This window comes from Sinohyriopsis cumingii, chromosome 2 (genome assembly GCF_028554795.1).
Source record: "Sinohyriopsis cumingii isolate HCF-2022 chromosome 2, ASM2855479v2, whole genome shotgun sequence".
NCBI lineage: Eukaryota > Metazoa > Mollusca > Bivalvia > Unionida > Unionidae > Sinohyriopsis > Sinohyriopsis cumingii.
Window position 1 is genome coordinate 129,814,740 of NC_142962.1, and position 12,111 is coordinate 129,826,850.

Genomic DNA, 12,111 nt, shown 5'->3' on the forward strand with positions numbered 1-12,111 from the left:
TTAACAAGGAATAAGGAATATGTAACTAAATTGATATCAGTTAAGTCAATTTATTTCTAGAGTTGTTAACATCATGCCGGTTTTGTTTGCCTAAATAGAGGAAATCAACTACTGGCAAATTAGTTTTGGGGTCATTTATGTTTACATGAAAGAAAAACTTGTATGATTCCTTAAAGCTGATTTGTTTGTGACGAGAATTAGTTGCAACTTATTTTTTTAATATGTCCAACTTGCTATTTGATATGAAATGTCCAACTTTTTCATTAATATGAAATGTCCAACTTGTTCTTTGATAATAAGGAATGTGAATTTCACTGTACATTGTGCATACAGACTGCTGAGTGTGTTTTCATTGACTTTTCAATTCCTTATAAAAGTTTTCGAGGAGTGTTTTGTCTTATGAAAATTTTCCATTATCCTACAACGTTTATCACTTCATAAATAGGTAAAAAAGGAATTTTAAAAAAGTAAAATATTGTGTCAGCGGCAAAGGAATACTGGTTACATGGTAATGACCAGTGTTTGGCCGCTGATGCGCCCATGTTATCCCTTTTTTATTTATTTATGTATTCATTCGATATTAATGAAGTAAAATATCCACTTAAGTTCTGAAAGTAAAAAGTGATAAATTTCTTTAAAGTTTTTAATTTCTTTAGATAAATTATGAGAGTATTTGGCAAAATTCAATGATATTTTAAGGATAAAATTAAACCTTTCAATTCAAGGAATTTCCAAGACACGCTCTCATATTCAATGTGATTTCAAGATTGTATGAACCATGCAGTAAGGATGGCGATTTCTGTGATGGCAGTTGGAGGTTTTCCAATAACTTTGAGGATTTTTAGATATTCCCACTTCCAGTCTTCTTGGCTTTGAAAATATTTTAATTTCAAACCCTCTGCAGTATTGTTTTGTTTCTTTTTCTTAATCCCCAATTTAGCTAATTTAGGCCCAACTTAAAAAACGGTTGAAAAATTTTGGTTTTGTCTACATTTACTTTAAAGAAGTAGTTTACTTCCCTACCAAGAAATCCTTTCTTGGCCAGTTCCACTGCCAATGTTCTGGTGATTTTCTCTAGTTCTGTTTCCGAGTATTTGGATGGGTCAATCTTTACTCCGGCCTTGGCACCACCAAAGGGAACATCCACAACAGCACATTTGTATGTCATCATTGCAGCCAAAGCCTTCACCTCGTCGGCATCAACCATTGTACTGTATCGGATACCTGTGGAACAGCAGAGGAATATAAAGCAATAGTGTTAATCCAGATTTGATCAACCTTACAAGTATTTCATTTACAAAAGTTAGTACTATGACTTGAAACCCTTGTCATGAACAAGATCGTTATCGAATTGACAACTCTGACAAAGCGATCATCATATTCACTCTTGTGCACTGCGTGACAATCAGCAAAAGATTTGTTGTCATATCACAAACGTCAGATTAGGGTCTACCAAGGTATATACTCTCTGTTCAACTTAGAAGTAATGACTTGAAATGAGGTATCCATTTCTAAATATTAATGCCGGTTTTCAGTGTTATATTTTAAATATACCCCAAACGTGACAGCATGAGAGGATGTGTAAAACATTTCTACACTGAAAACGGACATCTATCTTTTCAAATAGATGCTTCTTTTCAATTCAGGAACGACTGAAAAAAATCGGCTAGTTAAAGCATATTTTAAGCAGTTGCCATAGTGCCAGGGTACATGAAAATCTTATTCAGCCATGGAATGCGCACCCGTATTATGATGGCAGAATGTTACGGCATACAAAACATCATGACATGAGTGGGCCTCAAAACTGAGATATATATTATGAAAAATAAAAAAAAACTCTGCTACGGGGAAGCAGATCTATACCTATGCAGTTGGTCGCCCATTACAGACTGGTTAATATGGCAGGATCCAGCAGACAAGATGAAAAAGTCTGGTAATCATATATAGAAGTGCGAGGAAAATATCATCTATCAAGGCCAACGATACAGTTGACATTTCGGTGAAGAGTAAAGAGACTGAATTACATGTATCCTGTAAAAAAAAATAATGGATAATCCTCTGCAGATCAAGTTTTATTACTGCTGTGGAAATAGTCATTTTTGACAACATGAAAAGCACAGCCAGACAAGTGGGTTATTTAGTGCCAACGCAATTAGAGTAAAATGCCTTGCCCAAGGACACACACACACACACACATGACAAGGTAAGCAGATAGGCAACTGAAAGTCTTTGGAGACAAATTGCTCATGCTATTCCAGGACCATTTACTCATTCATTTCTCTGTTTTGGAATCTCAAACAGTTTGTTAGCCAACCCACTCATAAACATAGTCTCAGTATAGACTGGATTCTTCACAGACGTAATGATAATATTAATGTCCCACGAACTTGCATCATATTACCTCTGCGTCATATGCTATCTCACCGTACCAATCCTTAACCCTCCATCACTTTTTGCTACTAAGAGAAATATCCGTATGGTAAATAAAACCATAAGTAATACATGACAAACAAGAAAACCTATCAACTTAACTTTTTAATTTCACGATATTTTTTTTAAATAATTGTCGTTGTATACGTTTTATGTGTTATCTAATATTGTGAAGCACCTGTGCATCTGAAGATTCGGCTCTGCACTAAGTCTACATTATTATTATTATTATTATTATTAAATTTTCAAGAATATAGGCTATGTGCCAGTGGTTGTTTTCAAAAAATTAAATAAATTTCATCACCACAATTAATTTCTGAAAAAGTCCACCTAAGGGCAAGAAGTCTGTATTTAAACATCCAGATCCTGGAAGGTTTTACGACAGTAATATACAATTGGCCCAGGATTTAAGTTAGTGCCGTTTGCTCTGTCAGCTATTGAATAAACCACATACCTGTAATGTTCCCAATCCAAAGATTAGATTTACATTTCCGCAAGACAAATACATTTTGTTTTATTGAATTTTTTTCTTCATATTGCCTTCTAAAAAAAATGAAATTTTATTAAAATTTATGTTGGAAAATCTTGGGAATAAATCTCAACATATTAGTACCCACCCACCCACCCAAAAAATAAGAAAAATATACAAAATTTTTAAAACAAAAATTGACAGGCTTGATTGATTTTGTTCTTTATCAAAAGTTAATGCCCTCAATTGATGAAAACTGAAGTCAATCGCCTTCTTGAATGAGTCATAGTCGGTTTCGCTGGCAGACTACCGGTGACATGGTTCATAGAGCTTTGGGAGCATAAAATTCCAGAACTTCTTAAGGATGTTTTAGGATGCATGTAATAATTTTCAAGCAGCAGGTCATGAGAAGGTATAAGGGCTTTCATGATTGCCTGGGATGACATCAAAGCGCTACTGTGGTTGAAGTAAAAGATAGTTATTGTGGGAACAATGAAAAAAAAGCTGAACAATTTAAAAAGTGAGCACATTCGATATATCTTTCATTATGACATTAACTTAGAATGCTCTGTGCGGCATTTCAGTCCACTGGAGAAATGACTATTTTGTTGGTATTAATAAACTGTACCAATTTTATCTCATCTACACCAAATATATGTAAATCGGCCACCAAGATTTGAATCTGTTTGATGAGCCACATAAATTGTCATACATTGCATTTGGTGTAATAACAGTTATTTTTCATATCTCCATTTACTTTTAAAACTTCAAAATTAAGGCTCAGTTGTGTATCTTTTGTCTTGAATGAGCTTTAAAAATATTTAGTAATTATGTGGGTTTTTTTTGTCTTTTGTTTCAAATCAAAGCAAATCGTCAGCATGACGGAAACTTTTTCTGAAAATTATTTAAGCGACATTTGAATTTCATTTAAATATTCGAAAACTTTCAAGCACCTTTTACCCAACATGTTAATTTTCAAATAATTTCAAGGCCTAGATTTTGCCCTCTTATAATTCGAGCACGTTCAAAGTTTTAGAGGACCTAAACAATCCAGGAAGGAATGACAGCACAGTAAAACTATAGCTATTTCCCCTTATACCATCTGCTGTGTGGGACATGATAACCCGGGGTATAGTAAGCTCTACAATTAAAACCCCAGGTCAGTCCCGGAAGTAAGTAATACAGCTGGATCATCAAATTATAAACAATACCAGAAAACGTATCTGAAAGTAAATAATTTGGCCCTTGCTACAATATCCGAGCTTCTCACCTCCTTTGCATGGTGTCCTGTGTTGGCTATGCTGGGCTCTCCATGCCTCGATGAGTTCAATCTCACCCGTATCTCTCCGGATTGGAAACGTAAACTTGATCAAGTGGCTGCACGCTTTAATAATCCTGAAGATTCCATTTACTTTTTGCCTCTTTCTTTCTATTGGTTCCTTGCCTTTCACTTCAGACACCAACTTGTCTTCCATGAGCGCTGAAGCTTTATCGAAAACTTTGTCAACTGTTTGGGCGAAGCTCAAGTTCTCAGATTCATTTTGTTGTACATGACTGCTAACAAATCTTGGCGAAATAGGGGTACATCTTCCTTCAGACAACACACACCGCCCATTTTTATTGATTAATTGATGCAAAGTTCTTACAAATCTAGGAGTAATGTTTCGCAGCATTCTGTTGTGTTTGGAGACCATAAAAATATAATTTCAGACAAGACCTAGTCTATGGTTTTAAAAAAGCAATGCCTTATATACAAAGAGTCCGGCCAACAGTGTATGAAATAAGCAGTTTAAGCTGTGCCAGCAGTTCGCAGAAATCATAATCTTAAAGCCTAATCAGGTGATACTCTGATATATAAATAGTTAAATTTCATGGAAATCTTATGCCCCACCATAATGCCTCAAATATATTAAACTCCAAATTTAAGCAATATGTGATTGACAGATGAATCATTAATGGCAAGACAATGTCGCGAAAACGAATCGGGTGAAATGACTGTCCTAGATCTGCAGACAAAAATTACGGGGGTTCCAGCCAAGGTCCGTTCGCAATTTTTTTGTCCACTGACTTTTGGTGGCAGTGGCAGCATTAACACATTAAGACCCGTCATACTCGTCAAGAATTTGGCTTTCCGCCTAAGTAGGTAGGGCACTGACATACAAATAATACGGTCGCACTTGTGCGACTTTGAAAAGAAGGGGGAATATGTTGCAGTAACCGCTCTGATATACCGGTTAAGATAGCATTAGAAATGAACTTTATTGAGAAACTATCATATTGCCACCACTATCACGACAACCCTCTTGATGCAACAATTCTTCTTATCTACATATCCCCACAGATGTAGTTTATTTCTTACACTGAATATATATATATATATATATATATATATATATATATATATATATATATATATATATATATATATATATATATATATAAACTAACTTTGTAAACTTTCAAAAATGTTTATCTTTTTTGACGTGAAACATACGTCGCCTTTAATTCTTAAACTGTTAATGAATTAATCTTCCTTGTCTCATTTAGAGCGTCATAGAGTTTTAGACCTAAATCACTTATGAGCACAAAGAAAGAAAGAAATCCCTTTGACGTCAGGGCTTTCATTTCATTTGGCTAGGCTGGGTCGAACTTCCCGGTACTGGTAAATTTGTCTTTAATCACACTGCCTTACACTACATATATATATATATATATATATATATATATATATATATATATATATATATATATATATATATATATATATATATATATATATATATATATATATATATATATATATATATATATATGTGTGTGTGTGTGTGTGTGTGTGTGTGTGTGTGTGTGTGTGTTTCGTAAAAAAAACATCATGGTTTCCTCGTGTTCCTAAGAACATTGACTGACAGATCATGTCCCTTTTTGTTTTCATTAGTGTGCCACCATGGGCTTATAATTTTATAATTGTTTTCACATATTTTCAGATATGTGTACTTTAATTCCACTTTATTATGACACTCGTATCTTTGGTGATGTTTGTATTCTGGGTTTAACACCATTCGTCAGCACACGATAGGCTATACATGGCGGCCAGTATATCTGGTGGAGGAAGAACCCGGAAAAGAACCACCGACATACGAGAAGCTACTGGCGAGCTTTCTAGCATAATCGCATTGGCTGAGCCCGAGACTCGAACTCACGCGGGCATATGTGAGAAGACACTGATTGGCAAATGAGAGCGTCTAAGACCATTCGGCCACCAACCCCCCTCCCAACTGATGTCTGACAGGCTAATAAACAAATGGAGACTAATTTCATTCAATACTGAAGACAACATGTATATTTTTCTTAGCAATATATATATATATATATATATATATATATATATATATATATATATATATATATATATATATATATATATATATATATATATATATATATATATATATAAAATATATATATATATATATATATATATATATATATATATATATATATATATATATATATATATATATATATATATATATATATATATATATATAATAATAATAATAATAATAACGGGTATATTATTCAGCGTGTAGAAAAGGTCTTTGTTGAATATATCTGATAAGTTGCCACAAAGGTATTAAATACTTTTGTAAAAAGTCTTGACACAATTCGCTATCTATATAAGAGGCGACTAAAACTTGTCTAATATAGGAATATTATTACATTGACCAAGCCAAAGGAATGTTTCTGATATAATGTGTTCATAAACCGACTTCTTAAAAAATGATTTATTGGGCATATCAGATTTCCTCTTGGAACGAATGGGCTCAAAATTAGTCACACATTATTACTTGTATTCGAGTGTTTTTGTCAGGCAAACGTTTCAGTTGATTGATCTCTTATTTGTATATATGAATACTATACAATTATTGAAAATTCTGATCAATTATTGGAAATTCTGATCATACTTCCGTTCAGCTTTTCATTGGACAGCTGCATTATCTGCCCTATATACCGTTTACATGGCCGTGCTTGTTTCTGTTCGTTTTCCTTCTGAATTTGAACCATGTTTCTGTCCGTTTATATGTTGACCAAAGAGTATACATGTCCTTCAATCCTTTTTTACGTCTGTAAGCTTGTCTGTCTATCAGTTCCTTTTTCCTATCTGTCTACTCACTCTTTGCTGATCCATTCGTTTCTCTTATCGTCTCTTTTCCGTCTGCCCGTTCGTCCTCTTTTTATCCATCCAATATTGTGCTTGTTTGCCAATCTAAACAACCGTCTGTTTGTTTTGTCAAAAAGTTGACTGTTTATGTCTTCTTCAAAATATTTTCGTTGGAAAAGAAGATTCATTCAAAATGTAGTACACCACGAAAGCTTCTTTTCTTTTCATAGTTGTCCTCTTTTGCACTTTAAAGGAGGAGTGTTAAACTTTTATTCAGATGAATGAAATTACATGATGACGGTATAGTGAAAAGGCGAGTTGTTATTCTTCACCATATGAATACATGCATACATATATACATACACTGTGCATATATACAACCATTGCATATTTGGAAATAACTGTGAATGCGTGTCATTCGAAAAATGATATCTCAAAACTTTACATAATGTTGTCTTTACTATTTTTTGTTTATTTGAACATAAACAACGTCCCAAAAAGGAAACAGGAGCAGTTAGTCATGTACGAAATTTGAGGAATGCAGCGAAAGAGAGAAGAAACAAACTTATATTGGTACATTAATATTATTTTTATAAAAGAAAATTTGCAAATGTGTTGCATGTTGTGTGTGTGTGTGTGTGTGTGATTTTTTTAGGTATTCCATAGAGAGTCAACGTTTGTACGTATAAGTTGGACTGTTTTATCACTCGGACGAAAGCAACTGATATTGCATTGACTTGGCTGCACCCGATTTATTTTGCTTGAACATTTGGAGTTGTTCAAGCAGTCCGTGGTCAGTATGTACTTTCACGCACGTGCTAATCCCACTGGTCTGCATTGCTGTCCCCGAATAAAGCGTACTGATGTGATCCTCTCCGACAAGACAACGATGTTGGAGCACGCAAGTGGTCGAATAAGGTGTCATCGATGTGCCTTTGGATAATTCATAACATTGTAATTGAACCTGTTATGTTTTCAAATAATAATGTCCTATCAAGCAGTTAAGAATGACCTTAGCCAGAGCCGCTTGCGAAAACAAGAGCTCATTACGAAAGGATTGTGGGGTCACTTTGAAACTTTCTCAAACAAAGTATACTGGAATTATTCCAAACGTGACTTGATCAGCTTAATGCAGCAAATCGAAGAACAGCTCAGTGATATTAAAGATGTCAAAATCCGAGGTGGCACTTCTTGGCGAACCAGCTTGTATTCATAGCATTAGCACACGACAACGCCACACACACAAAAAAAATAAGCCACCGTCGGACGTGCAACAAACCAAAGGCTGCTTCTGCAACGGTGAAGTAAAATTCACCGCTGAATCAGCCCGGTTACATCTCTAGCGAATATGTAATACCAGCATTGACTGTATTAAGAAGTGAAAGATCTCGACTGTTATTCAGTAATACACTTGTTCGAGTAAGTTATTGGACGAATACGATCGTTAGGGACAAAAATGCAAAGGCGTATATTGCGTGCTTCGAAATGAAAGCAGTGTCAAACCCCAGGAACGCACAATTGCCGGAGACGTAAATACTCCCCCCAGATTATACTTAATTTGTGTGAGGGTTATACACGTGAAAAAAAGGGCATGGTTGGAAGTGCATACGCATATTGTAGCCGAACATGGACAGCCTGTTTAGCAATTAGTCTCCACGTGAGAGCATGCAGTCACTGATGCTTAGATTCAACAATATGGAGCTAAAAATATCAGTTGTGTGCAAAGGAATATCGGAAATGGAAGATAATCTTTCAGTGTCATTAAATAAGTTCGTAATGCTTGTAACACTGTTAGCAGTATTAACACACTTTATTGTAAAAGTCAACGAGTATTTTATAAAACAACAATATGGAAAAGAAAGCAATCAGATGGCAAAAGACATCGTAGAGGAAATCCGAGATGAAACGGTTTGTAAATAGCCAGCTAACAAATCGGTCAAATCCACCGATCATGTTGTGTCCGATTGGTGTGTGTGGGTGTTTATAATACATTTCATTTTATAGTGGTCGATATGTTTACCATGCTGTCGCATATGCAAATCATGACAGTGGATAATGGACGTGCATGTACTCATGGTGTATATTCGTTGCACACGCGTATGTATTTGTCACATCGACGGACAATCTCAGAGACGTGAGCAGTATGATAATAGCGACTTTGTTGGTGACTGATCTAGGTTGTAGTGATCTATCCCACATGACGGATCAGGGTCAAAACGGACCGGTACCAAAAAGGCCCACGACCAAAATGGACCAGTGCTTAAAAGGCCCGGTCCGAAAAGGCCCGACCCAAAAAGGCCCATTTATGTATTAATTACCAATTACTAGTATCATGTCTAAGAAAATTAACTAATACGTACATATCAAATCCTTGTTTTACTGTGAAATGTCTATAAATAATGTGCAGTGGAGAATCATTGTGCAGTATGTCACAATCGTACGTCAAGTGATCATGAAAATAATCGCGACACGCTACTACATGTTCTATGTAAAATGAACAAAGAAGGCAAATAATAATTGTGTAAGAAAACTATGTAAAGCGAATCAGTAATAGCTTTGTTATAACATATCAAGACTGAATTTGCGAAGACTATTGACTCTTCCTGTTTCACATACATTCAGTATCGTTAATACATGTGTATGCTTATTTTATTTGCGTTGATTATGCAAAACCCAAGTACCAGGTCACATTTCAGCAACGACGTAGTTTAATCATGTCTTTCAGCAGAATAAATACATAACGATTTTTAATACTCACAATTCCTGAGAAAATAAGCAATTTTCATATCGATTTCATGTATCTATCACTCGATCTAACAACGTTTAAAGTTTGCTAGGCTAGGTTAAAACTCGATAAATTTAACTCACGATCAATTTAGTTACGACTCAATAACGTGATTATTTCGGGCGTCAAATGTTGGCGAAAAATTCCCGGATTTTTCCCGACTTTCATCAATATTTGCGAGATTTAAAGACTTTTCAAGGTCGGGAAAAAAATTATAATTTCTCCCGACTTTTTTCCCGATTTTCTAGTAGCGTGGGAACCCCGTGTTGTTGCTACAGTGTTTATACTTACACTCAGAGACCATACAGCTCGCCGATGGAACTCAGAAAGGTTTTGATCTCGTGCTGAATGTACTGGTCCCAAAGTGTATTTAATGATTTTTCAAATCTGTAGCTTCGTCTCTCACGTCATAGGTCGTTACACTGGACGGCTAAGCGCACCAGATCGGTCTCCCTCCGCAGTAGTGGCACTAGCTGTTAGAAGCCTAGTCCCATGTGTACTGCCCTTGAATTTATATGATGGTACCAGCTTGAAAATGTATAACAGATAACGAACAATTTAATTGTAAACGTAATAATTTTTTTAACATATCAACATGTATAAATATTAATATGATACTGAGAATTATGTCATTCATATTAATAGACTAAAGTCTTTATACTGATATGCTTTATTTTTGCTGTGCTTACCTTCAACGTCGTTGTTCGCTCGTACTTTCTGGCGGCATACTGACCAGGCCTCAGCTGCAAACACTGGGTTGTCCAGTCACTCCCTGCGGAGGTACCCGATAAGGGTCCGTGTAGCATCGGTTGTAGCCTTCATTTGCAGCATCTGCACTGCTTGACGTATGTGAGCGCTGGGCAGGAACTGAAGGACCAGCACTTGACGAACGAAGGAGTGAAGGCCCTCTCGTCGCATGTACGTTTCAGCCAATCCAACAGACTAAACGTGTCGCCACACAGCCTGGGACCAGTGGAAGGGACAGCCCTTAAGGTCTCTCTGATGGCGAGCCATGCAGCAAAAAATATGCAAATAAAAATCCCTTAATTATATTGTTTGTGTATGAAACCATTCTATGTGAAAGGTAATACGGTGTCCTAATGATATTGTGTGATGTCATTAATTTTAGCACTGTTAGCGTTGTTGAGTAATGTTTAATTTTAAATTTACATTAATATTATTAATATTATCAAATGTGCGTTGATTTTGTACAAATTGTACAATTAGCTGCCAATGTAACATTGCTATGATGACAAAAAAATTACTTTGGCGTACACCTGTGCCAAGAAACACCGTATCACAATCGTTACCATCAGAACGGGGACACAAATATTCAGTGTTATAAATTATACAACCAATATGGGGACATTCAGTAAGTATGTATTTTGATTCTAAATAAGGACAAATTCAATTTAAATACTGCAGTAATCTCACTTCATGCACGTAAGTTCAAGTCCATATTAACAAACTAAATTGAAAGTATCATGTGGAATTGTTATGTTATGTTTGTCGCATATATAAGTACAAATGTTTGTCCAGGATTTTGAAGAAATCGAATTGTCAGAATTGAAAATAAATCATATGCATTTGTCTACGTTTACATAAATGATTTAAATACTGTTAGTTCTTCTTGTTTGTTGCTTTATATCATACCTGATTCAATTCTCTGCATGGCCTGCATGCAAAACTGATTTCCCCTCTGTTATTTACAGCTTCTCTGTACGCCAGCAAGGATATTCCTAGAATAAATAATTTATTGTATAATCTTCTTAGATAAATGTTTTCGATTCATACTCTGTAGGATGTACAACTAAAACATGCAAAGGCCAAAACATTCATACGAGATTTAATGGAACACAAGAAGCTAAATATCGCCATCATTACTAGAGAATTGTCTTAAATAAAGAGAATGTTCTTAAATAAAGAAAAGTTTCTTAATTTGTTTTGCCCTGTGTTGTAAAAGTTAGCAATGGGGAAAAGTCTCTTTGATAATTTTATTTTTAATGGCCTGTACCGCCTTCGTTATATGTTTCATTGTAGTACTTGTGACTTCGAGAATATGTCGAGTACGTAAGAATAATAAATGTGTTTGTTCGTGCTCCCCATTTCCAATTGAATAGATATGCCACATAGAAGTGAATATGAAGATTTTCACACATGTAAAATACATATATATTTTTTAAAGTTCGTGCATAAGCGTGCGTTTTAAGCAGTACGATTGTTTCACATACTATGTCTGACTGTAATCAATTCGAAGGGTAAAAC

At 35.1% G+C, this 12,111-nt stretch overlaps 1 protein-coding gene across 2 annotated transcripts in view; it reads right to left on the reverse strand.

Moving 5' to 3' along the window:
* LOC149805826 (glutamate dehydrogenase 1, mitochondrial-like) overlaps positions 1 to 10,337 on the reverse strand; it is a 55,911-nt gene extending 45,574 nt beyond the window's left edge. The window contains exons 1-2 of one of the 2 annotated variants that reach the window (XM_089950540.1): positions 10,138 to 10,337; positions 1,024 to 1,224 (exon numbers count right to left, since the gene is read on the reverse strand). In XM_089950540.1, the coding sequence (XP_089806666.1) occupies positions 1,024 to 1,224; positions 10,138 to 10,150 (214 nt within the window). In that variant the 5' untranslated portion in view covers positions 10,151 to 10,337. Of the gene's footprint in view, positions 1 to 1,023; positions 1,225 to 4,169; positions 4,679 to 10,137 lie in introns of those variants that run through there. The other variant, XM_089950539.1, reaches the window with a different exon arrangement.
* Positions 10,338 to 12,111: the final 1,774 nt, after the last annotated feature.